The sequence below is a fragment of the Oncorhynchus nerka genome, linkage group LG3, assembly GCF_034236695.1.
Source record: "Oncorhynchus nerka isolate Pitt River linkage group LG3, Oner_Uvic_2.0, whole genome shotgun sequence".
Taxonomy (NCBI): domain Eukaryota; kingdom Metazoa; phylum Chordata; class Actinopteri; order Salmoniformes; family Salmonidae; genus Oncorhynchus; species Oncorhynchus nerka.
Window position 1 is genome coordinate 82850377 of NC_088398.1, and position 26313 is coordinate 82876689.

The window sequence follows — 26313 nt, forward strand, 5'->3', positions numbered from 1 at the left end:
GTATAAAGTCTGCTGTTCCAACAGTATAAAGTCTGCTGTTCCATCAATATAAAGTCTGCTGTTCCATCAGTGTTCCATCAGTATAAAGTCTGCTGTTCCAACAGTATAAAGTCTGCTGTTCCAACAGTGTAAAGTCTGCTGTTCCATCAGTGTAAAGTCTGCTGTTCCAAAAGTATAAAGTCTGCTGTTCCATCAGTATAAAGTCTGTTGTTCCAACAGTATAAAGTCTGCTGTTCCATCAGTATAAAGCCTGCTGTTCCAACAGTGTAAAGTCTGCTGTTCCATCAGTGTAAAGTCTGCTGTTCCATCAGTGTAAAGTCTGCTGTTCCATCAGTGTAAAGTCTGCTGTTCCAACAGTATAAAGTCTGCTGTTCCATCAGTGTAAAGTCTGCTGTTCCATCAGTATAAAGTCTGCTGTTCCATCAGTATAAAGTCTGCTGTTCCATCAGTATAAAGTCTGCTGTTCCTTCAGTGTAAAGTCTGCTGTTCCAACAGTATAAAGTCTGCTGTTCCATCAGTATAAAGTCTGCTGTTCCAAGAGTGTAAAGTCTGCTGTTCCATCAGTATAAAGTCTGCTGTTCCATCAGTATAAAGTCTACTGTTCCATCAGTATAAAGTCTGCTGTTCCATCAGTGTAAAGTCTGCTGTTCCATCAGTGTAAAGTCTGCTGTTCCATCAGTGTAAAGTCTGCTGTTCCAACAGTATAAAGTCTGCTGTTCCATCAGTATAAAGTCTGCTGTTCCATCAGTATAAAGTCTGCTGTTCCAACAGTGTAAAGTCTGCTGTTCCAACAGTATAAAGTCTGCTGTTCCATCAGTATAAAGTCTGCTGTTCCATCAGTATAAAGTCTGCTGTTCCATCAGTGTTCCATCAGTATAAAGTCTGCTGTTCCATCAGTGTAAAGTCTGCTGTTCCATCAGTGTTCCATCAGTATAAAGTCTGCTGTTCCAACAGTATAAAGTGTGCTGTTCCATCAGTGTAAAGTCTGCTGTTCCATCAGTGTAAAGTCTGCTGTTCCATCAGTATAAAGTCTGCTGTTCCATCAGTGTAAAGTATGCTGTTCCATCAGTATAAAGTCTGCTGTTCCATCAGTATAAAGTCTGCTGTTCCATCAGTGTAAAGTCTGCTGTTCCAACAGTGTTCCATCAGTGTAAAGTCTGCTGATCCATCAGTGTTCCATCAGTATAAAGTCTGCTGTTCCAACAGTATAAAGTGTGCTGTTCCATCAGTGTAAAGTCTGCTGTTCCATCAGTGTAAAGTCTGCTGTTCCATCAGTGTAAAGTCTGCTGTTCCATCAGTATAAAGTCTGCTGTTCCATCAGTATAAAGTCTGCTGTTCCATCAGTATAAAGTCTGCTGTTCCATCAGTGTAAAGTCTGCTGTTCCATCAGTGTAAAGTCTGCTGTTCCATCAGTGTAAAGTCTGCTGTTCCAACAGTATAAAGTCTGCTGTTCCATCAGTATAAAGTCTGCTGTTCCATCAGTATAAAGTCTGCTGTTCCAACAGTGTAAAGTCTGCTGTTCCATCAGTGTAAAGTCTGCTGTTCCATCAGTATAAAGTCTGCTGTTCCATCAGTATAAAGTCTGCTGTTCCATCAGTGTTCCATCAGTATAAAGTCTGCTGTTCCATCAGTGTAAAGTCTGCTGTTCCATCAGTGTTCCATCAGTATAAAGTCTGCTGTTCCAACAGTATAAAGTGTGCTGTTCCATCAGTGTAAAGTCTGCTGTTCCATCAGTGTAAAGTCTGCTGTTCCATCAGTGTAAAGTCTGCTGTTCCATCAGTGTAAAGTCTGCTGTTCCATCAGTGTAAAGTCTGCTGTTCCATCAGTATAAAGTCTGCTGTTCCATCAGTATAAAGTCTGCTGTTCCATCAGTGTAAAGTCTGCTGTTCCAACAGTGATCCATCAGTGTAAAGTCTGCTGTTCCATCAGTGTAAAGTCTGCTGTTCCATCAGTGTAAAGTCTGCTGTTCCATCAGTATAAAGTCTGCTGTTCCATCAGTATAAAGTCTGCTGTTCCATCAGTTTAAAATCTGCTGTTCCAACACTGTTCCATCAGTGTAAAGTCTGCTGTTCCATCAGTGTAAAGTCTGCTGTTCCAACAGTGTTCCATCAATATAAAGTCTGCTGTTCCATCAGTGTAAAGTCTGCTGTTCCATCAGTATAAAGTCTGCTGTTCCAACAGTGTAAAGTCTGCTGTTCCATCAGTATAAAGTCTGCTGTTCCATCAGTATAAAGTCTGCTGTTCCAACAGTGTAAAGTCTGCTGTTTCATCAGTGTAAAGTCTGCTGTTCCAACAGTGTTCCATCAGTGTAAAGTCTGCTGTTCCATCAGGCACAAACAGGGAGGAAAAGGGCTGCATTTGAATCTGTTTAAACTCAAATTGTACCTTTACTTTAATCCCTCCCTCCCTCCATCCCACCCACCCACTCTCCCTCCCTCCCTCCCTCCCTCCCTCCCTCCCTCCAGACTGCAGGAGGAGATCCACCAGAGGGAAGAGGCAGAGAACAACCTGTCTGCCTTCAGAGCTGTGAGTCACACTTTCCCTCTCCTTCTCTCTCTCTTTTTCTGCCTTCAGAACTTTCTCTCTTCCCAAATGATCAATGATCAACATGCTGTCAGGTTAGATCATTGATGACAGTACCGAGTGTGATACCAACATGAAATGAAGCTGCAATTATTCCCTAGAGTAACTTCTGAGTGTGTCTCTCATTATCTCTCTGTCTCTCTCTCTCTCTCTGTCTATCTCTCTGTCTCTCTGTGTCTATCTCTCTGTCTATCTCTCTGTCTATCTCTGTCTCTCTCTCTGTCTCTCTATCTCTCTGTCTCTCTCTCTATCTCTCTGTCTCTCTATCTCTCTGTCTATCTCTGTCTCTCTCTCTCTGTCTCTCTCTCTGTCTCTCTCTCTGTCTCTCTCTCTGTCTCTCTCTCTCTCTCTCTCTCTCTCTCTCTCTCTCTCTCTCTCTCTCTCTCTCTCTCTCCCTCTCTCTCCTCTCTGTCTGTCTGTCTCTCTCTCTCCTCTCTCTCTCTGTCTCTCTCTGTCTCTCTCTCTGTATCTGTGTCAGTATGTCGGCTCTCATCTTGGGAAAGGCCTTATGCTGAAACATCAATACTAAACGTCAACTCTATCCCCTGTTCTTGTTCTGTTTCTCTAGGACGTGGACTCTGCCACTCTGGCCAGGCTGGACCTGGAGAGACGCATTGAGAGTCTACAGGAGGAGATCGCCTTCCTCAAGAAGATCCACGAGGAGGTTAGTGTGGTCCTGCATGGCCTTTTGAGACAATTCCTAACTCCTTTTCACACAACTGAGCCAAGCCCGACCAAACTGAACTGGGCCGGCCTGTTGAGGCTTCTACTATAGTTGCTCAAACCATGCTACAAGGTTAATGTGAACAGAACATATCAAACCAGCACATTATGCTGTGGAAACAGGAGAGAGGATCCTGTCCTATGGGCTATTCCCTATGGGCTATTCCCTATGGGCCATTCCCTATGGGCCATTCACTATGGGCCATTCACTATGGGCTATTCCCTATGGGCCATTCAGTATGGGCTATTCCCTATGGGCCATTCCCTATGGGCCATTCCCTATGGGCTATTCCCTATGGGCTATTCCCTATGGGCCATTCCCTATGGGCCATTCCCTATGGGCCATTCCCTATGGGCTATTCCCTATGGGCCATTCCCTATGGGCCATTCCCTATGCGCCATTCCCTATGCGGCATTCCCTATGGGCCATTCACTATGGGCTATTCCCTATGGGCTATTCCCTATGGGCCATTCCCTATGGGCCATTCCCTATGGGCCATTCCCTATGGGCCATTCCCTATGCGCCATTCCCTATGGGCCATTCCCTATGGGCCATTCCCTATGGGCCATTCCCTATGGGCTATTCCCTATGGGCCATTCCCTATGGGCCATTCACTATGGGCCATTCCCTATGGGCTATTCCTATGGTCCATTCAGCTATGGGCCATTCCTATGGGCCATTCCTATGGGCCATTCCTATACGGCATTCCCTATGGGCCATTCCTATGGGCCATTCCTATGGGCCATTCCCTATGGGCTATTCCTATGGGCTATTCCCTATGGGCCATTCCCTATGGGCCATTCCCTATGCGGCATTCCCTATGGGCCATTCCCTATGGGCCATTCCCTATACGGCATTCCCTATGGGCTATTCCCTATGGGCCATTCCCTATGGGCCATTCCCTATACGGCATTCCCTATGGGCCATTCCCTATGGGCTATTCCCTATGGGCCATTCCCTATGGGCTATTCCCTATGTGCCATTCCCTATGGGCCATTCCCTATGGGCCATTCACTATGGGCCATTCCCTATGGGCCATTCCCTATGGGCCATTCCCTATGGGCCATTCACTATGGGCCATTCCCTATGGGCCATTCACTATGGGCCATTCACTATGGGCCATTCCCTATGGGCCATTCCCTATGGGCCATTCCCTATGGGCCATTCACTAAGCCATCAGTGTCAGTTCCCCTGCCTTCTTTCTCACATCCTACCCTTCAATACACTGAAGGTGTATGGTACTCCCAGCTCCTGTACTCCCAATGACTATACTAGCTACTAAACTCCCAGCTACTATACTCCCAGCTACTGTACTCCCAGTGACTATACCTACTAGCTACTATACTCCCAGCTACTATACTCCCAGCTACTATACTCCCAGCTACTGTACTCCCAGCTACTGTACTCCCAGTGACTATACTAGCTAATATACTCCCAGCTCCTGTACTCCCAATGACTATACTAGCTAATATACTCCCAGCTCCTGTACTCCCAATGACTATACTAGCTACTATACTCCCAGCTACTATACTCCCAGCTACTGTACTCCCAGTGACTATACCTACTAGCTACTATACTCCCATCTACTATACTCCCAGCTACTATACTCCCAGCTACTGTACTCCCAGCTACTGTACTACAAGTGACTATACCTACTAGCTACTATACTCCCAGTGACTATACTAGCTACTATACTCCCAGCTACTATACTCCCAATGACTATACTAGCTACTATACTCCCAGCTCCTGTACTCCCAATGACTATACTAGCTACTATACTCCCAGCTACTATACTCCCAGCTACTGTACTCCCAGTGACTATACCTACTAGCTACTATACTCCCAGTTACTGTACTCCCAGTGACTATACCTACTAGCTACTGTACTCCCAGCTACTATACTCCCAGTGACTATACCTACTAGCTACAATACTCCCAGCTACTATACTCCCAGCTACTGTACTCCCAGTGACTATACCTACTAGCTACTATACTCCCAGCTACTGTACTCCCAGCTACTGTACTCCCAGTGACTATACCTACTAGCTACTATACTCCCAGCTACTATACCTACTAGCTACTATACTCCCAGCTACTAAACTCCCAGTGACTATACCTACTAGCTACTGTACTCCCAGCTACTGTACTCCCAGTGACTATACCTACTAGCTACTGTACTCCCAGCTACTGTACTCCCAGTGACTATACCTACTAGCTACTGTACTCCCAGCTACTGTACTCCCAGTGACTATACCTACTAGCTACTATACTCCCAGCTACTATACCTACTAGCTACTGTACTCCCAGCTACTGTACTCCCAGTGACTATACCTACTAGCTACTATACTCCCAGCTACTATACTCCCAGTGACTATACCTACTAGCTACTATACTCCCAGCTACTATACTCCCAGTGACTATACCTACTAGATACTATACTCCCAGTGACTATACATACTAGCTACTATACTCCCAGCTACTATACTCCCAGCTACTGTACTCTCAGTGACTATACCTACTAGCTACTATACTCCCAGCTACTATACTCTCAGCTACTGTACTCCCAGTGACTATATCTACTAGCTACTATACGCCCAGCTACTATACTCTCAGCTACTGTACTCCCAGCTACTATACTCCCAGTGACTATACATACTAGCTACTATACTCCCAGCTACTGTACTCCCAGCTACTGTACTCCCAGTGACTATACTTACTAGCTACTATACTCCCAGCTACTATACTCTCAGCTACTGTACTCCCAGTGACTATACCTACTAGCTACTATACTCCCAGCTACTATACTCCCAGCTACTGTACTCCCAGCTACTATACTCACAGTGACTATACCTACTAGCTACTATACTGTACCCCAGCTACTATACTCCCGGCTACTGTACTCCCAGCTACTGTACTCCCAGTGACTATATCTACTAGCTACTATACTCCCAGCTACTATACTCTCAGCTACTGTACTCCCAGCTACTATACTCCCAGTGAATATACCTACTAGCTACTATACTCCCAGCGACTATACTCTCAGCTACTGTACTCCCAGTGACTATACCTACTAGCTACTATACTCCCAGCTACTATACTCCCAGCTACTGTACTCCCAGCTACTATACTCACAGTGACTATACCTACTAGCTACTATACTCCCAGCTACTATACTCCCGGCTACTGTACTCCCAGCTACTGTACTCCCAGGACTATATATACTAGCTACTATACTCCCAGCTACTATACTCTCAGCTACTGTACTCCCAGCTACTATACTCCCAGTGACTATACCTACTAGCTACTATACTCCCAGCTACTGTACTCCCAGCTACTGTACTCCCAGTGACTATACTTACTATACTCCCAGCTACTATACTCCCAGCTACTATACTCCCAGCTACTATACTCTCAGCTACTGTACTCCCAGTGACTATACCTACTAGCTACTATACTCCCAGCTACTATACTCCCAGCTACTGTACTCCCAGCTACTATACTCACAGTGACTATACCTACTAGCTACTATACTCCCAGCTACTATACTCCCGGCTACTGTACTCCCAGCTACTGTACTCCCAGTGACTATACCTACTAGCTACTATACTCCCAGCTACTATACTGTCAGCTACTATACTCCCAGTGACTATACCTACTAGCTACTATACTCCCAGCTACTGTACTCCCAGTGACTATACCTACTAGCTACTATACTCCCAGTTACTGTACTCCCAGTGACTATACCTACTAGCTACTGTACTCCCAGCTACTATACTCCCAGTGACTATACCTACTAGCTACAATACTCCCAGCTACTATACTCCCAGCTACTGTACTCCCAGTGACTATACCTACTAGCTACTATACTCCCAGCTACTGTACTCCCAGCTACTGTACTCCCAGTGACTATACCTACTAGCTACTATACTCCCAGCTACTATACCTACTAGCTACTGTACTCCCAGCTACTGTACTCCCAGTGACTATACCTACTAGCTACTATACTCCCAGCTACTAAACTCCCAGTGACTATACCTACTAGACATTTACATTTACATTTAAGTCATTTAGCAGACGCTCTTATCCAGAGCGACTTACAAATTGGTGCATTCACCTTATGACCTCCAGTGGAACAGTAGTGCATCTAAATCTTTTCAGGGGGAGGGGGGGGTGAGAGGGATTACTTTATCCTATCCTAGGTATTCCTTAAAGAGGTAGGGTTTCAGGTGTCTCCGGAAGGTGGTGATTGACTCCGCTGTCCTGGCGTCTATACTGAGGGAGTTTGTTCCACCATTGGGGGCCAGAGCAGCGAACAGTTTTGACTGGGCTGAGCGGGAACTGTACTTCCTCCCAGTGGTAGGGAGGCGAGCAGGCCAGAGGTGGATGAACGCAGTGCCCTTGTTTGGGTGTAGGGCCTGATCAGAGCCTGGAGGTACTGAGGTGCCGTTCCCCTCACAGCTCCGTGAGGCAAGCACCATGGTCTTGTAGCGGATGACGATACTTCAACTGGAAGCCAGTGGAGGGAGCGGAGGAGCGGGGTGACGTGAGAGAACTTGGGAAGGTTGAACACCAGACGGGCTGCGGCGTTCTGGATGAGTTGTAGGGGTTTAATGGCACAGGCAGGGAGCCCAGCCAACAGCGAGTTGCAGTAATCCAGACGGGAGATGACAAGTGCCTGGATTAGGACCTGCGCCGCTTCCTGTGTGAGGCAGGGTCGTACTCTGCGGATGTTGTAGAGCATGAACCTACAGGAACGGGCCACCGCCTTGATGTTAGTTGAGAACGACAGGGTGTTGTCCAGGATCACGCCAAGGTTCTTAGCGCTCTGGGAGGAGGACACAATGGAGTTGTCAACCGTGATGGCGAGATCATGGAACGGGCAGTCCTTCCCCGGGAGGAAGAGCAGCTCCGTCTTGCCGAGGTTCAGCTTGAGGTGGTGATCCGTCATCCACACGGATATGTCTGCCAGACATGCAGAGATGCGATTCGCCACCTGGTCATCAGAAGGGGAAAGGAGAAGATTAATTGTGTGTCGTCTGCATAGCAATGATAGGAGAGACCATGTGAGGTTATGACAGAGCCAAGTGACTTGGTGTATAGCGAGAATAGGAGAGGGCCTAGAACAGAGCCCTGGGGGACACCAGTGGTGAGAGCACGTGGTGAGGAGACGGATTCTCGCCACGCCACCTGGTAGGAGCGACCTGTCAGGTAGGACGCAATCAAGCGTGGGCCGCGCCGGAGATGCCCAACTCGGAGAGGGTGGAGAGGAGGATCTGATGGTTCACAGTATCGAAGGCAGCCGATAGGTCTAGAAGGATGAGAGCAGAGGAGAGAGAGTTAGCTTTAGCAGTGCGGAGCGCCTCCGTGATACAGAGAAGAGCAGTCTCAGTTGAATGACTAGTCTTGAAACCTGACTGATTTGGATCAAGAAGGTCATTCTGAGAGAGATAGCGGGAGAGCTGGCCAAGGACGGCACGTTCAAGAGTTTTGGAGAGAAAAGAAAGAAGGGATACTGGTCTGTAGTTGTTGACATCGGAGGGATCGAGTGTAGGTTTTTCAGAAGGGGTGCAACTCTCGCTCTCTTGAAGACGGAAGGGACGTAGCCAGCGGTCAGGGATGAGTTGATGAGCGAGGTGAGGTAAGGGGAGGAGGTCTCCGGAAATGGTCTGGAGAAGAGAGGAGGGGATAGGGTCAAGCGGGCAGGTTGTAGGGCCCGGCCGTCACAAGACGCGAGATTTCATCTGGAGAGAGGGAGAAAGAGGTCAGAGCACAGGGTAGGGCAGTGTGAGCAGAACCAGCGGTGTCGTTTGACTTAGCAAACGAGGATCGGATGTCGTCGACCTTCTTTTCAAAATGGTTGACTAAGTCATCTGCAGAGAGGGAGGAGGGGGGGGAGGGGGAGGAGGGATTCAGGAGGGAGGAGAAGGTTGCAAAGAGCTTCCTAGGGTTAGAGGCAGATGCTTGGAATTTAGAGTGGTAGAAAGTGGCTTTAGCAGCAGAGAGAGAAGAGGAAAATGTAGAGAGGAGGGAGTGAAAGGATGTCAGGTCCGTAGGGAGGCGAGTTTTCCTCCATTTCCGCTTCGGCTGCCCGGAGCCCTGTTCTGTGAGCTAGCTCGCAATGAGTCGTCGAGCCACGGAGCGGGAGGGGAGGACCAGCCGGCCTGGAGGATAGGGGACATAGAGTCAAAGGATGCAGAAAGGGAGGAGAGGAGGGTTGAGGAGGCAGAATCAGGAGATAGGTTGGAGAAGGTTTGAGCAGAGGGAAGAGATGATAGGATGGAAGAGGAGAGAGTAGCGGGGGAGAGAGAGCGAAGGTTGGGACGGCGCGATACCATCCGAGTAGGGGCAGTGTGGGAAGTGTTGGATGAGAGCGAGAGGGAAAAGGATACAAGGTAGTGGTCGGAGACTTGGAGGGGAGTTGCAACGAGGTTAACGAGGCTACTATACTCCCAGTGAATATACCTACTAGCTACTGTACTCCCAGCTACTGTACTCCCAGTGACTATACCTACTAGCTACTGTACTCCCAGCTACTGTACTCCCAGTGACTATACCTACTAGCTACTGTACTCCCAGCTACTGTACTCCCAGTGACTATACCTACTAGCTACTATACTCCCAGCTACTATACCTACTAGCTACTGTACTCCCAGCTACTGTACTCCCAGTGACTATACCTACTAGCTACTATACTCCCAGCTACTATACTCCCAGTGACTATACCTACTAGCTACTATACTCCCAGCTACTATACTCCCAGTGACTATACCTACTAGATACTATACTCCCAGTGACTATACATACTAGCTACTATACTCCCAGCTACTATACTCCCAGCTACTGTACTCTCAGTGACTATACCTACTAGCTACTATACTCCCAGCTACTATACTCTCAGCTACTGTACTCCCAGTGACTATATCTACTAGCTACTATACGCCCAGCTACTATACTCTCAGCTACTGTACTCCCAGCTACTATACTCCCAGTGACTATACATACTAGCTACTATACTCCCAGCTACTGTACTCCCAGCTACTGTACTCCCAGTGACTATACTTACTAGCTACTATACTCCCAGCTACTATACTCTCAGCTACTGTACTCCCAGTGACTATACCTACTAGCTACTATACTCCCAGCTACTATACTCCCAGCTACTGTACTCCCAGCTACTATACTCACAGTGACTATACCTACTAGCTACTATACTCCCAGCTACTATACTCCCGGCTACTGTACTCCCAGCTACTGTACTCCCAGTGACTATATCTACTAGCTACTATACTCCCAGCTACTATACTCTCAGCTACTGTACTCCCAGCTACTATACTCCCAGTGAATATACCTACTAGCTACTATACTCCCAGCGACTATACTCTCAGCTACTGTACTCCCAGTGACTATACCTACTAGCTACTATACTCCCAGCTACTATACTCCCAGCTACTGTACTCCCAGCTACTATACTCACAGTGACTATACCTACTAGCTACTATACTCCCAGCTACTATACTCCCGGCTACTGTACTCCCAGCTACTGTACTCCCAGGACTATATATACTAGCTACTATACTCCCAGCTACTATACTCTCAGCTACTGTACTCCCAGCTACTATACTCCCAGTGACTATACATACTAGCTACTATACTCCCAGCTACTGTACTCCCAGCTACTGTACTCCCAGTGACTATACTTACTAGCTACTATACTCCCAGCTACTATACTCTCAGCTACTGTACTCCCAGTGACTATACCTACTAGCTACTATACTCCCAGCTACTATACTCCCAGCTACTGTACTCCCAGCTACTATACTCACAGTGACTATACCTACTAGCTACTATACTCCCAGCTACTATACTCCCGGCTACTGTACTCCCAGCTACTGTACTCCCAGTGACTATACCTACTAGCTACTATACTCCCAGCTACTATACTGTCAGCTACTATACTCCCAGTGACTATACCTACTAGCTACTATACTCCCAGCTACTGTACTCCCAGTGACTATACCTACTAGCTACTATACTCCCAGCTACTATACTCCCGGCTACTGTACTCCCATTGACTATACCTACTAGATACTATACTCCCAGCTACTATACTCTCAGCTACTGTACTCCCAGTGACTATACATACTAGCTACTATACTCCCAGCTACTATACTCCCAGCTACTGTACTCCCAGTGACTATACCTACTAGCTACTATACTCCCAGCTACTATACTCTCAGCTACTGTACTCCCAGTGACTATACCTACTAGCTACTATACTCCCAGCTACTATACTCCCAGCTACTGTACTCCCAGCTACTATACTCACAGTGACTATACCTACTAGCTACTATACTCCCAGCTACTATACTCCCGGCTACTGTACTCCCAGCTACTGTACTCCCATTGACTATACCTACTAGCTACTATACTCCCAGCTACTATACTGTCAGCTACTATACTCCCAGTGACTATACCTACTAGCTACTATACTCCCAGCTACTGTACTCCCAGTGACTATACCTACTAGCTACTATACTCCCAGCTACTATACTCCCGGCTACTGTACTCCCAGTGACTATACCTACTAGCTACTATACCCCCAGCTACTATACTCTCAGCTACTGTACTCCCAGTGACTATACCTACTAGCTACTATACTCCCAGTTACTATACTCTCAGCTACTGTACTCCCAGTGACTATACCTACTAGCTACTATACTCCCAGCTACTGTACTACCAGCTACTGTACTCCCAGTGACTATACTTACTAGCTACTATACTCCCATTTACTGTACTCCCAGTGACTATACCTACTAGCTACTGTACTCCCAGCTACTGTACTCCCAGTGACTATACCTACTAGCTACTGTACTCCCAGCTACTGTACTCCCAGTGACTATACCTACTAGCTACTATACTACCAGCTACTGTACTCCCAGCTACTGTACTCCCAACTACTGTACTCCCAGCTACTGTACTCCCAGCTACTATACTCCCAGCGACTATACTCCCAGCTACTATACTCCCAACTACTGTACTCCCAGCTACTGTACTCCCAGCTACTATACTCCCAGCTACTATACTCCCATCTACTATACTCCCAGCTACTATACTCCCATCTACTATACTCCCAGCGACTATACTCCCAGCTACTGTACTCCCAACTACTGTACTCCCAGCTACTATACTTCCCAGCTACTATACTCCCATCTACTATACTCCCATCTACTGTACTCCCATCTACTATACTCCCAGCTACTATACTCCCAGCTCCTATACTCCCAGCTACTATACTCCCATCTACTATACTCCCAGCTACTATACTCCCAGCTACTATACTCCCAGCTACTATACTCCCAGCTACTGTACTCCTCGCTACTATACTCCCCGCTACTGTACTCCCAGCTACTATACTCCCAGCTACTATACTCCCAGGTACTGCACTCCCAACTACTGTACTCCCAGTGACTATACCTACTAGCTACTATACTCCCAGGTACTGCACTCCCAGCGACTATACCTACTAGCTACTATACTCCCGGCTACTATACTCTCAGATACTATCCTCCCAGCTACTATACTAGCTACTATACTCCCAGCTACTATACTCCCAGCTACTGTACTCCCAACTACTGTACTCCCAGCTACTAAACCTACTAGCTACTATACTCCCAGCAACTATACTCCCAGCTACTATACTCCCAGCTACTGTACTCCCAGCTACTATACTCCCAGCTACTATACTCCCCGCTACTGTACTCCCAGCTACTATACTCCCAGCTACTATACTCCCAGATACTGTACTCCCAGCTACTATACTCCCATCTACTATACTCCCAGCTACTGTACTCCCAGCTACTGTACTCCCAGCTACTGTACATCTCCAACCATACATATCCAGCCATACATCTCCAACCATACATCTCCAACCATACATATCCAGCCATACATGTCCAACCATACATATCCAACCATACAGTCACATCCTGCACAGTGTGCGGGACTTTCCTAGTTTCTAATTGCATAGTTCATCATTTCTATAGCGAGTTGATCATATATGTGACACTCACTCCTATGATAGCCAGAACATTCTGGGCAAAACACACACCACCACCACCACCACCACACACACACACACACAAACACACACACACACACACACACAGACAGACACACACACACACACACACCCGTACAGTTACACAGTGCACAATGGATGGAGGAACTTGATCTGGGTTCTAAGTCATGCTGTCTCTTCTGACATTTGGACTTCAGTGCTATGCTGGCCTGACCTGTCCTGACTTGGTTAAGGCAGAGTGTCAGCTGGGCCTGTGACATCGAGGGCCCTCTGTAACATTGTTCAACAGATGCACAGCTAAAATTAAACCATGAGAGAGAGAGACTAGCAGCTGGGAAATATTTAGGGCAGAGAAAGAGATCCTGTCTATGTAGGACAGCGAGAGAGAGAAACCATTGGTCCTGTCTTTGTAGGACAGAGAGAAAGAGTTAGAGAGACCATTGGTCCTGTCTGTGTATTGTAGGAGCCAGGGTATTGACCTGTCTGTGTATTGTAGGAGCCAGGGTTTTGTCCTGTCTATATGTCGTAGGAGCCAGGGTTTTGTCCTGTCTATATTTTTAATTTTACCTTTATTTAACCAGGCAAGTCAGTTAAGAACAAATTCTTATTTTCAATGACGGCCTAGGAACAGCGGGTTAACTGCCTGTTCAGGGGCAGAACGACAGATTTGTACCTTGTCAGCTCGGGGGTTTGAACTTGCAACCTTCCGGTTACTAGTCCAACGCTCTAACCACTAGGCTACCCTGCCGCCCCTATATGTCGTAGGAGCCAGGGTTTTGTCCTGTCTGTGTATTGTAGGAGCCAGGGTTTTGTCCTGTCTGTGTATTGTAGGAGCCAGGGTTTTGTCCTGTCTGTGTATTGTAGGAGCCAGGGTTTTGTCCTGTCTATATGTGGTAGGAGCCAGGGTTTTGTCCTGTCTATATCTGGTAGGAGCCAGGGTTTTGTCCTGTCTATATGTCGTAGGAGCCAGGGTTTTGTCCTGTCTGTGTATTGTAGGAGCCAGGGTTTTGTCCTGTCTATATGTCGTAGGAGCCAGGGTTTTGTCCTGTCTGTGTATTGTAGGAGCCAGGGTTTTGTCCTGTCTATATGTCGTAGGAGCCAGGGTTTTCTCCTGTCTGTGTATTGTAGGAGCCAGGGTTTTGTCCTGTCTATATGTCGTAGGAGCCAGGGTTTTGTCCTGTCTATATGTCGTAGGAGCCAGGGTTTTGTCCTGTCTATATGTCGTAGGAGCCAGGGTTTTGTCCTGTCTGTGTATTGTAGGAGCCAGGGTTTTGACCTGTCTGTGTATTGTAGGAGCCAGGGTTTTGTCCTGTCTGTGTATTGTAGGAGCCAGGGTTTTGACCTGTCTATATGTCGTAGGAGCCAGGGTTTTGACCTGTCTATATGTGTAGGAGCCTGGGTTTTGACCTGTCTATGTATTGTAGGAGCCAGGGTTTTGACCTGTCTATATTCGTAGGAGCCAGGGTTTTGACCTGTCTATATGTCGTAGGAGCCAGGGTTTTGACCTGTCTATATGTCGTAGGAGCCTGGGTTTTGACCTGTCTGTGTATTGTAGGAGCCAGGGTTTTGACCTGTCTATATGTCGTAGGAGCCAGGGTTTTGACCTGTCTATATGTCGTAGGAGCCTGGGTTTTGACCTGTCTGTGTATTGTAGGAGCCAGGGTTTTGACCTGTCTATATGTCGTAGGAGCCAGGGTTTTGACCTGTCTGTGTATTGTAGGAGCCAGGGTTTTGACCTGTCTATATGTCGTAGACTCAGGAACCTTGAGGAAAGAAGTAGCTAATTATGCTATAGGATCATTAAAAAAGAAAAAGGCACAACGCCATTAAAACCCTATTACTTTATTAACGCAACTATAAAAAAATACAATTTTCAGGGTTCATCAGAACCTCTCTTCACAAAGGCTAGTAATCCAAATAAAATCCTGTTTATACTACTACGAAAAACATCCACTGGAGCAGCGATTCTGATTCTTACATGTAAAACCACTCTGACTCTAGTTGAACCCTATAACACCTAACCTCTGACCCCTGACCTTTATCCCCTGACCTAAAACCCCTGACCTCTGACCTCGTACCCCCTGCAGGAGATCCATGAGCTGACGAGCCAGATCCAGGAGACCTCGGTGCAGGTCCAGATGGACATGTCCAAACCAGACCTGACCGCTGCCCTCAGGGACATCCGTATGCAGTACGAGGGAATCGCAGCCAAGAACATCTCCGAGGCAGAGGACTGGTACAAATCCAAGGTGAACACCATCTATAACAGTATTATATAATATGGTACAGTACAGAGGAACCATCTACAACAGTATTATATAATATAGTACAGTACAGAGGACCCATCTATAACAGTATTATATAATATAGTACAGTACAGAGTAACCATCTATAACACAACATAGTATTATATAATATTGTACAGTACAGAGGAACCATCTATAACAGTATTATATAATATGGTACAGTACAGAGGACTGGTTCAAGTCCAAGGTGAACACTAGAAATATGGGTGGGTAGTGACAGTGGGGTCAGAGTAAGAGAGGCTTGCTGTCATCGGGATGGTTCAGATAAATTGGCTTAAGACAATTTCAATTTTGTTTTGTATTTTGTTTCAATTAATTTAATTCATTAAATTGGAATTGGTATTTAAATGAAATCGACTCCAACCCTGAACATGATAAAATCCCAACATTATCTGTGAGTGATTGCCAGTACTTGAAGCAGAGCATTGCTAGATGAGCTAAAGCTGGATATTGATATGTGTACTGTGACAGTAGCTAAACTAACTACGTCGGCACCACCACACAGTGACAGTAGCTAAGCTAACTACATCAGCACCACTACACAGTGACAGTAGCTAAGCTAACTACGTCGGTACCACCACACAGTGACAGTAGCTAAGCTAACTACATCAGCACCACTACACAGTGACAGTAGCTAAGCTAACTACATCGGGCACCACTACACAGTGACTGTAGCTAAGCTAACTACATCAGCACCACTACATAGTGACAGTAGCTAAGCTAACTACATCAGCACCACTACACAGTGACAGTAGCTAAGCTAACTACATCAGCACCACTACACAGTGACAGTAGCTAAGCTAACTACATCGACACCACTACACAGTGACAGTAGCTAAGCTAACTACATCAGCACCACTACACAGTGACAGTAGCTAAGCTAACTACATCAGCACCACTACACAGTGACAGTAGCTAAGCTAACTACATCAGCACCACTACACAGTGACAGTAGCTAAGCTAACTACATCGGCACCACTACACAGTGACAGTAGCTAAGCTAACTACATCGGCACCACTACACAGTGAATGTAGCTAAGCTAACTACATCGGCACCACTACACAGTGACTGTAGCTAAGCTAACTACATCGGCACCACTACACAGTGACAGTAGCTAAGCTAACTACGTTGGCACCACTACACAGTGACAGTAGCTAAGCTAACTACATCAGCACCACTACACAGTGACAGTAGCTAAGCTAACTACGTTGGCACCACTACACAGTGACAGTAGCTAAGCTAACTACATCGGTACCACTACACAGTGACAGTAGCTAAGCTAACTACGTCGGCACCACTACACAGTGACAGTAGCTAAGCTAACTACGTTGGCACCAATACACAGTGACAGTAGCTAAGCTAACTACATCGGTACCACTACACAGTGACAGTAGCTTAGCTAACTACATCGGTACCACTACACAGTGACAGTAGCTAAGCTAACTACGTTGGCACCACTACACAGTGACAGTAGCTAAGCTAACTACATCGGCACCACTACACAGTGACAGTAGCTAAGCTAACTACATCGGCACCACTACACAGTGACAGTAGCTAAGCTAACTACATCAGCACCACTACATAGTGACAGTAGCTAAGCTAACTACATCAGCACCACTACATAGTGACAGTAGCTAAGCTAACTACATCTGTACCACTACACAGTGACTGTAGCTAGCTAACTACATCGGCACCACTACAGTGACAGTAGCTAAGCTAACTACATCGGCACCACTACACAGTGACAGTAGCTAAGCTAACTACATCAGCACCACTACATAGTGACAGTAGCTAAGCTAACTACATCAGCACCACTACATAGTGACAGTAGCTAAGCTAACTACATCTGTACCACTACACAGGTGACTGTAGCTAAGCTAACTACATTGGCACCACTACACAGTGACAGTAGCTAAGCTAACTACATCGGCACCACTACACAGTGACAGTAGCTAAGCTAACTACGTCAGTACCACCACACAGTGACTGTAGCTAAGCTAACTACCTCGGCACCACTACACAGTGACAGTAGCTAAGCTAACTACATCGGCAACACTACACAGTGACAGTAGCTAAGCTAACTACATCAGCACCACTAACCGTGACAGTCAAGCTAACTAACGTACCACTACACAGGTGACAGTAGCTAAGCAACTACATCAGCACCACTACACAGTGACAGTAGCTAAAACTAACTACATCAGCACCACTACTACAGTGACAGTAGCTAAGCTAACTACAATACACCACTTTCAGTGACTGTTAGCAGCCACTACACACTACACAGTGACAGTAGCTAAGCTAACTACGTTGGCACCACTACACAGTGACTACATCGTACCACTACACAGCTAGCTGCTTAACTACATCGCCACTAACTACATCGGCACCACTACACAGTGACAGTAGCTAAGCTAACTACATCAGCACCACTACACAGTGACAGTAGCTAAGCTAACTACAGGCACCACTACACAGTGACAGTAGCTAAGCTAACTACATCGGGCACCACTACACAGTGACAGTAGCTAAGCTAACTACGTTGGCACCACTACACAGTGACAGTAGCTAAGCTAACTACATCGGGCACCACTACACTCCAGTGACAGTAGCTAAGCTAACTACGTTGGCACCACTACACAGTGACAGTAGCTAAGCTAACTACATCGGTACCACTACACAGTGACAGTAGCTAAGCTAACTACATCGGCACCACTACACAGTGACAGTAGCTAAGCTAACTACATCGGTACCACTACACAGTGACAGTAGCTAAGCTAACTACATCAGCACCACTACACAGTGACTAGTAGCTAAAGCTAACTACATCAGCACCACTACACAGTGACAGTAGCTAAGCTAACTACATCGGTACCACTACACAGTGACAGTAGCTAAGCTAACTACATCAGCACCACTACACAGTGACAGTAGCTAAGCTAACTTGGCATCAGCACCACTACACAGTGACAGTAGCTAAGCTAACTAATTTAACCACTACACAGTAGAACTACATCGTAGCTAAGCTACTACATCGGCACCACTACACAGTGACAGTAGCTAAGCTAACTACATCGGCACCACTACACAGTGACAGTAGCTAAGCTAACTACATTGGCACCACTACACAGTGACAGTAGCTAAGCTAACTACATCAGCACCACTACACAGTGACAGTAGCTAAGCTAACTACATCAGCACCACTACACAGTGACAGTAGCTAAGCTAACTACATCAGGTACCACTACACAGTGACAGTAGCTAAACTACATGCTAACTACATAACTATACTCCCAGCACCACTACACAGTGACAGTAGCTAAGCTAACTACATCGGGCACCACTACACAGTGACAGTAGCTAAGCTAACTACATCGGCACCACTACACAGTGACAGTAGCTAAGCTAACTACATCAGCACCACTACACAGTGACAGTAGCTAGCTAACTACATCAGCACCACTACACAGTGACAGTAGCTAAGCTAACTACATCAGCACAGCTGACACTAAGCTAACTACATCTGGCACCACTACACAGTGACAGTAGCTAAGCTAACTACATCGGCACCACTACACAGTGACAGTAGCTAAGCTAACTACATCAGCACCACTACATAGTGACAGTAGCTAAGCTAACTACATCAGCACCACATACAGTAGCTAGTGACAGTGACTGTAGCTAAGCTAACTACATCGGCACCACTACACAGTGACAGTAGCTAAGCTAACTAGTGACAGTAGCTAAGCTAACTACATACATCGGCAGGCACCACTACACAGTGACAGTAGCTAAGCTAACTACATCGGCACCACTACACACAGTGACAGTAGCTAAGCTAACTACATCGGCACCACTACACAGTGACAGTAGCTAAGCTAACTACATCAGCACCACTACACAGTGACAGTAGCTAAGCTAACTACATCGGCACCACTACACAGTGACAGTAGCTAAGCTAACTACATCGGTACCACTACACAGTGACAGTAGCTAAGCTAACTACGTCGGCACCACTACACAGTGACAGTAGCTAAGCTAACTACATCGGTTGTGACAGTACCACTACACACAGTGACAGTAGCTAAGCTAACTACATCGGCACCACTACACAGTGACAGTAGCTAAGCTAACTACATCGGTACCACTACACAGTGACAGTAGCTAAGCTAACTACATCAGCACCACTACACAGTGACAGTAGCTAAGCTAACTACATCAGCACCACTACACAGTGACAGTAGCTAAGCTAACTACATCAGCACCACTACACAGTGACAGTAGCTAAGCTAACTACATTGGCACCACTACACAGTGACAGTAGCTAAGCTAACTACATCAGCACCACTACACAGTGACAGTAGCTAAGCAGTAGCTACTACACAGGTGACTAAACTACATTGGCACCACTACACAGTGAAGCTACATCAGGCACCACTACACAGTGACAGTAGCTAAGCTAACTACATCGGCACCACTACACAGTGACAGTAGCTAAGCTAAGCTAACTGTCAGTCAGCACCACTACACACTACACAGTGACAGTAGCTAAGCTAACTACGTCGGCACCACTACACAGGTGACAGTAGCTAAGCTAACTACATCAGCACCACTACACAGTGACAGTAGCTAAGCTAACTACATCAGCACCACTACACAGTGACAGTAGCTAAGCTAACTACATCGGCACCACTACACAGTGACTGTAGCTAAGCTAACTACATCGGGCACCACTACACAGTGACAGTAGCTAAGCTAACTACGTTGGCACCACTACACAGTGACAGTAGCTAAGCTAACTACATCGGTACCACTACACAGTGACAGTAGCTAAGCTAACTACATCCAGGTACCACTACACAGTGACAGTAGCTGCACGTACCAGTGACAGTAGCTACTAACTACATTGGCACCACTACACAGTGACAGTAGCTAACTACATACCACTACACAGTGACAGTAGCACCACTACACAGTGACAGTAGCTAAGCTAACTACATCAGCACCACTACACAGTGACAGTAGCTAAGCTAACTACATCTGTACCACTACACAGGTGACAGCACCACTACACAGTGACAGTAGCTAAGCTAACTACATCGGCACCACTACACAGTGACAGTAGCTAAGCTAACTACATGACAGTAGCTAAGCTAACTACCTCGGCACCACTACACAGGTGACAGTAGCTAAGCTAACTACATCAGCACCACTACACAGTGACAGTAGCTAAGCTAACTACATCAGCACCACTACATAGTGACAGTAGCTAAGCTAACTACATCTGTACCACTACACAGGTGACTGACGCTAAGCTAACTACATTGGCACCACTACACAGTGACAGTAGCTAAGCTAACTACATCGGCACCACTACACAGTGACAGTAGCTAAGCTAACTACGTCAGTACCACTACACAGTGACAGTAGCTAAGCTAACTACCTCGGCACCACTACACAGGTGACAGTAGCTAAGCTAACTACATCGGCAACACTACACAGTGACAGTAGCTAAGCTAACTACATCAGCACCACTACACAGTGACAGTAGCTAAGCTAACTACGTCGGCACCACTACACAGGTGACAGTAGCTAAGCTAACTACATCAGCACCACTACACAGTGACAGTAGCTAAGCTAACTACATCAGCACCACTACACAGTGACAGTAGCTAAGCTAACTACATCGGCACCACTACACAGTGACAGTAGCTAAGCTAACTACATCGGCACCACTACACAGTGACAGTAGCTAAGCTAACTACGTTGGCACCACTACACAGTGACAGTAGCTAAGCTAACTACATCGGTACACAGTGACAGTAGCTAAGCTAACTACATCGGTACACAGTGACAGTAGCTAAGCTAACTACATCGGCACCACTACACAGTGACAGTAGCTAAGCTAACTACATCAGCACCACTACACAGTGACAGTAGCTAAGCTAACTACATCAGCACCACTACACAGTGACAGTAGCTAAGCTAACTACATCAGGCACCACTACACAGTGACAGTAGCTAAGCTAACTACATCAGCACCACTACACAGTGACAGTAGCTAAGCTAACTACATCAGCACCACTACACAGTGACAGTAGCTAAGCTAACTACATCAGTACCACTACACAGTGACTGTAGCTAAGCTAACTACATCAGCACCACTACACAGTGACAGTAGCTAAGCTAACTACATCGTGACACCACTACACAGTGACAGTAGCTAACTACATCGCTAACTACATCAGCACCACAGCACCACTACACAGTGACAGTAGCTAAGCTAACTACATCAGCACCACTACATAGTGACAGTAGCTAAGCTAACTACATCTGTACCACACAGTGACTGTAGCTAAGCTAACTACATCGGCACCACTACACAGTGACAGTAGCTAAGCTAACTACATTGGCACCACTACACAGTGACAGTAGCTAAGCTAACTACATCGGCACCACTGACACAGTGACAGTAGCTAAGCTAACTACATCGGCACCACTACACAGTGACAGTAGCTAAGCTAACTACATCAGCACCACTACACAGTGACAGTAGCTAAGCTAACTACATCAGCACCACTACACAGTGACAGTAGCTAAGCTAACTACATCTGTACCACTACACAGTGACAGTAGCTAAGCTAACTACATCGGCACCACTACACAGTGACAGTAGCTAAGCTAACTACATCAGCACCACTACACAGTGACAGTAGCTAAGCTAACTACATCGGGCACCACTACACAGTGACAGTAGCTAAGCTAACTACATCGGCACTACACAGTGACAGTAGCTAAGCTAACTACATCAGGCACCACTACACAGTGACAGTAGCTAAGCTAACTACATCAGCACCACTACACAGTGACAGTAGCTAAGCTAACTACATCGGCACCACTACACAGTGACAGTAGCTAAGCTAACTACATCGGCACCACTACACAGTGACAGTAGCTAAGCTAACTAACTACATGACAGTAGCACCACTAGCACCACACACAGTGACAGTAGCTAAGCTAACTACATCGGCACCACTACACAGTGACAGTAGCTAAGCTAACTACATCGGCACCACTACACAGTGACAGTAGCTAAGCTAACTACATCAGCACCACTACACAGTGACAGTAGCTAAGCTAACTACATCAGCACCACTACACAGTGACAGTAGCTAAGCTAACTACATCGGCACCACTACACAGTGACAGTAGCCACTACACAGTGACAGTAGCTAAGCTAACTACATCAGCACCACTACACAGTGACAGTAGCTAAGCTAACTACATCGGCACCACTACACAGTGACAGTAGCTAAGCTAACTACATCAGCACCACTACACAGTGACAGTAGCTAAGCTAACTACATCGTCGGCACTACACAGTGACAGTAGCTAAGCTAACTACATCGGCACCACTACACAGTGACAGTAGCTAAGCTAACTACATCAGCACCACTACACAGTGACAGTAGCTAAGCTAACTACGTCGGCACCACTACACAGGTGACAGTAGCTAAGCTAACTACATCAGCACCACTACACAGTGACAGTAGCTAAGCTAACTACATCAGCACCACTACACAGTGACAGTAGCTAAGCTAACTACATCGGCACCACTACACAGTGACTGTAGCTAAGCTAACTACATCAGCACCACTACACAGTGACAGTAGCTAAGCTAACTACATCAGCACCACTACACAGTGACAGTAGCTAAGCTAACTACATCAGCACCACTACACAGTGACAGTAGCTAAGCTAACTATATCAGCACCACTACATAGTGACAGTAGCTAAGCTAACTACATCGGGCACCACTACACAGTGACAGTAGCTAAGCTAACTACATCGGTACCACCACACAGTGACAGTAGCTAAGCTAACTACGTCAGTACCACTACACAGTGACAGTAGCTAAGCTAACTACATTGGCACCACTACACAGTGACAGTAGCTAAGCTAACTACATCGGTACCACCACACAGTGACAGTAGCTAAGCTAACTACATCGGTACCACCACACAGTGACAGTAGCTAAGCTAACTACATCGGTACCACCACACAGTGACAGTAGCTAAGCTAACTACATCGGCACCACCACACAGTGACAGTAGCTAAGCTAACTACATCAGCACCACTACACAGTGACAGTAGCTAAGCTAACTACATCAGCACCACTACACAGTGACAGTAGCTAAGCTAACTACATCAGCACCACTACACAGTGACAGTAGCTAAGCTAACTACATCAGCACCACTACACAGTGACAGTAGCTAAGCTAACTACATCAGCACCACTACACAGTGACAATAGCTAAGCTAACTACATCAGCACCACTACATAGTGACAGTAGCTAAGCTAACTACATCAGCACCACTACATAGTGACAGTAGCTAAGCTAACTACATCAGCACCACTACACAGTGACAGTAGCTAAGCTAACTACATCAGCACCACTACACAGTGACAGTAGCTAAGCTAACTACATCAGCACCACTACACAGTGACAGTAGCTAAGCTAACTACATTGGCACCACTACATAGTGACAGTAGCTAAACTAACTACATTGGCACCACTACACAGTGACAGTAGCTAAGCTAACTACATCAGCACCACTACACAGTGACAGTAGCTAAGCTAACTACATCGGCAACACTACACAGTGACTGTAGCTAAGATAACTACATCAGCACCACTACACAGTGACAGTAGCTAAGCTAACTACATCAGCACCACTACACAGTGACAGTAGCTAAGCTAACTACATTGGCACCACTACATAGTGACTGTAGCACCTATTCTACCCCATGTCTCCACCTCCTCTCCAGGTGTCAGACCTGAACCTGGCTGTGAACAAGAACAACGATGCTCTGAGACAGTCCAAACAGGAGAGCATGGAGTTCAGGCATCAGATCCAGTCCTACACCTGTGAGATCGACTCTCTCAAGGGAACCGTAAGTACTCTGTTACTACACCCTACTCTATATTACTACACCCTACTCTATATTACTACACCCTATTCTATATTACTACACCCTACTCTATATTACTACACCCTACTCTATATTACTACACCCTACACCCAAGACCATGGTGCTTGCCTACGGAGCTGTGAGGGGAACGGCACCTCAGTACCTCCAGGCTCTGATCAGGCCCTACACCCAAACAAGAGCACTGCGTTCATCCACCTCTGGCCTGCTCGCCTCCCTACCACTGAGGAAGTACAGTTCCCGCTCAGCCCAGTCAAAACTGTTCGCTGCTCTGGCCCCCCAATGGTGGAACAAACTCCCTCACGACGCCAGGACAGCGGAGTCAATCACCACCTTCCGGAGACACCTGAAACCCCACCTCTTTAAGGAATACCTAGGATAGGATGAAGTAATCCCTCTCACCCCCCCTTAAAAGATTTAGATGCACTACTGTTCCACTGGATGTCATAAGGTGAATGCACCAATTTGTAAGTCGCTCTGGATAAGAGCGTCTGCTAAATGACTTAAATGTTTAAATGTTAAATGTTACTCTATATTACTACACCCTACTCTATATTACTACACCCTACTCTATATTACTACACCCTATTCTATATTACTACATTCTACTCTATATTACTACACCCTACTCTATATTACTACACCCTACTCTATATTACTACACCCTACTCTATATTACTACACCCTACTCTATATTACTACACCCTACTCTATATTACTACACCCTACCCTATATTACTACACCCTACTCTATATTACTACACCCTACTCTATATTACTACACCTATTCTATATTACTATTCTATTACTACACCCTACATTCTATATTACTACACCCTATCTACTCTATATTACTACACCCTACTCTATATTACTACATTCTACTCTATATTACTACATTCTACTCTATATTACTACACCCTACTCTATATTACTACATTCTACTCTATATTACTACACCCTACTCTATATTACTACACCCTACTCTATATTACTACACCCTATATTACTCTATATTACTACACCCTACTCTATATTACTACATTCTACTCTATATTACTACACCCTACTCTATATTACTACACCCTACTCTATATTACTACATTCTACTCTATATTACTACATTCTACTCTATATTACTACACCCTATTCTATATTACTACACCTATATTACTACATTCTATATTACTACACCCTACTCTATATTACTACATTCTATATATTACTACTTCTACATATTACTACACTACTCTATATTACTACACCCTACTCTATATTACTACACCCTATTCTATATTACTACACCCTACTCTATATTACTACATTCTACTCTATATTACTACACCCTACTCTATATTACTACACCCTACTCTATATTACTACATTCTACTCTATATTACTACATTCTACTCTATATTACTACACCCTACTCTATATTACTACATTCTACTCTATATTACTACATTCTACTCTATATTACTACACCCTACTCTATATTACTACACCCTACTCTATATTACTACACCCTACTCTATATTACTACATTCTACTCTATATTACTACATTCTACTCTATATTACTACACCCTACTCTATATTACTACATTCTACTCTATATTACTACACCCTAC

At 45.8% G+C, this 26313-nt stretch overlaps 1 protein-coding gene across 2 annotated transcripts in view; it reads left to right on the forward strand.

Moving 5' to 3' along the window:
- The window catches only part of LOC115115867 (desmin-like), a 59855-nt gene that overhangs the window by 15569 nt on the left and 17973 nt on the right, over positions 1-26313 (forward strand). For both annotated transcript variants that reach the window (XM_065016165.1, XM_065016163.1), the window contains exons 2-5: positions 2466-2526; positions 3152-3247; positions 15472-15633; positions 24522-24647. In XM_065016165.1, the coding sequence (XP_064872237.1) occupies positions 2466-2526; positions 3152-3247; positions 15472-15633; positions 24522-24647 (445 nt within the window). The remainder of the gene's footprint in view (positions 1-2465; positions 2527-3151; positions 3248-15471; positions 15634-24521; positions 24648-26313) is intronic.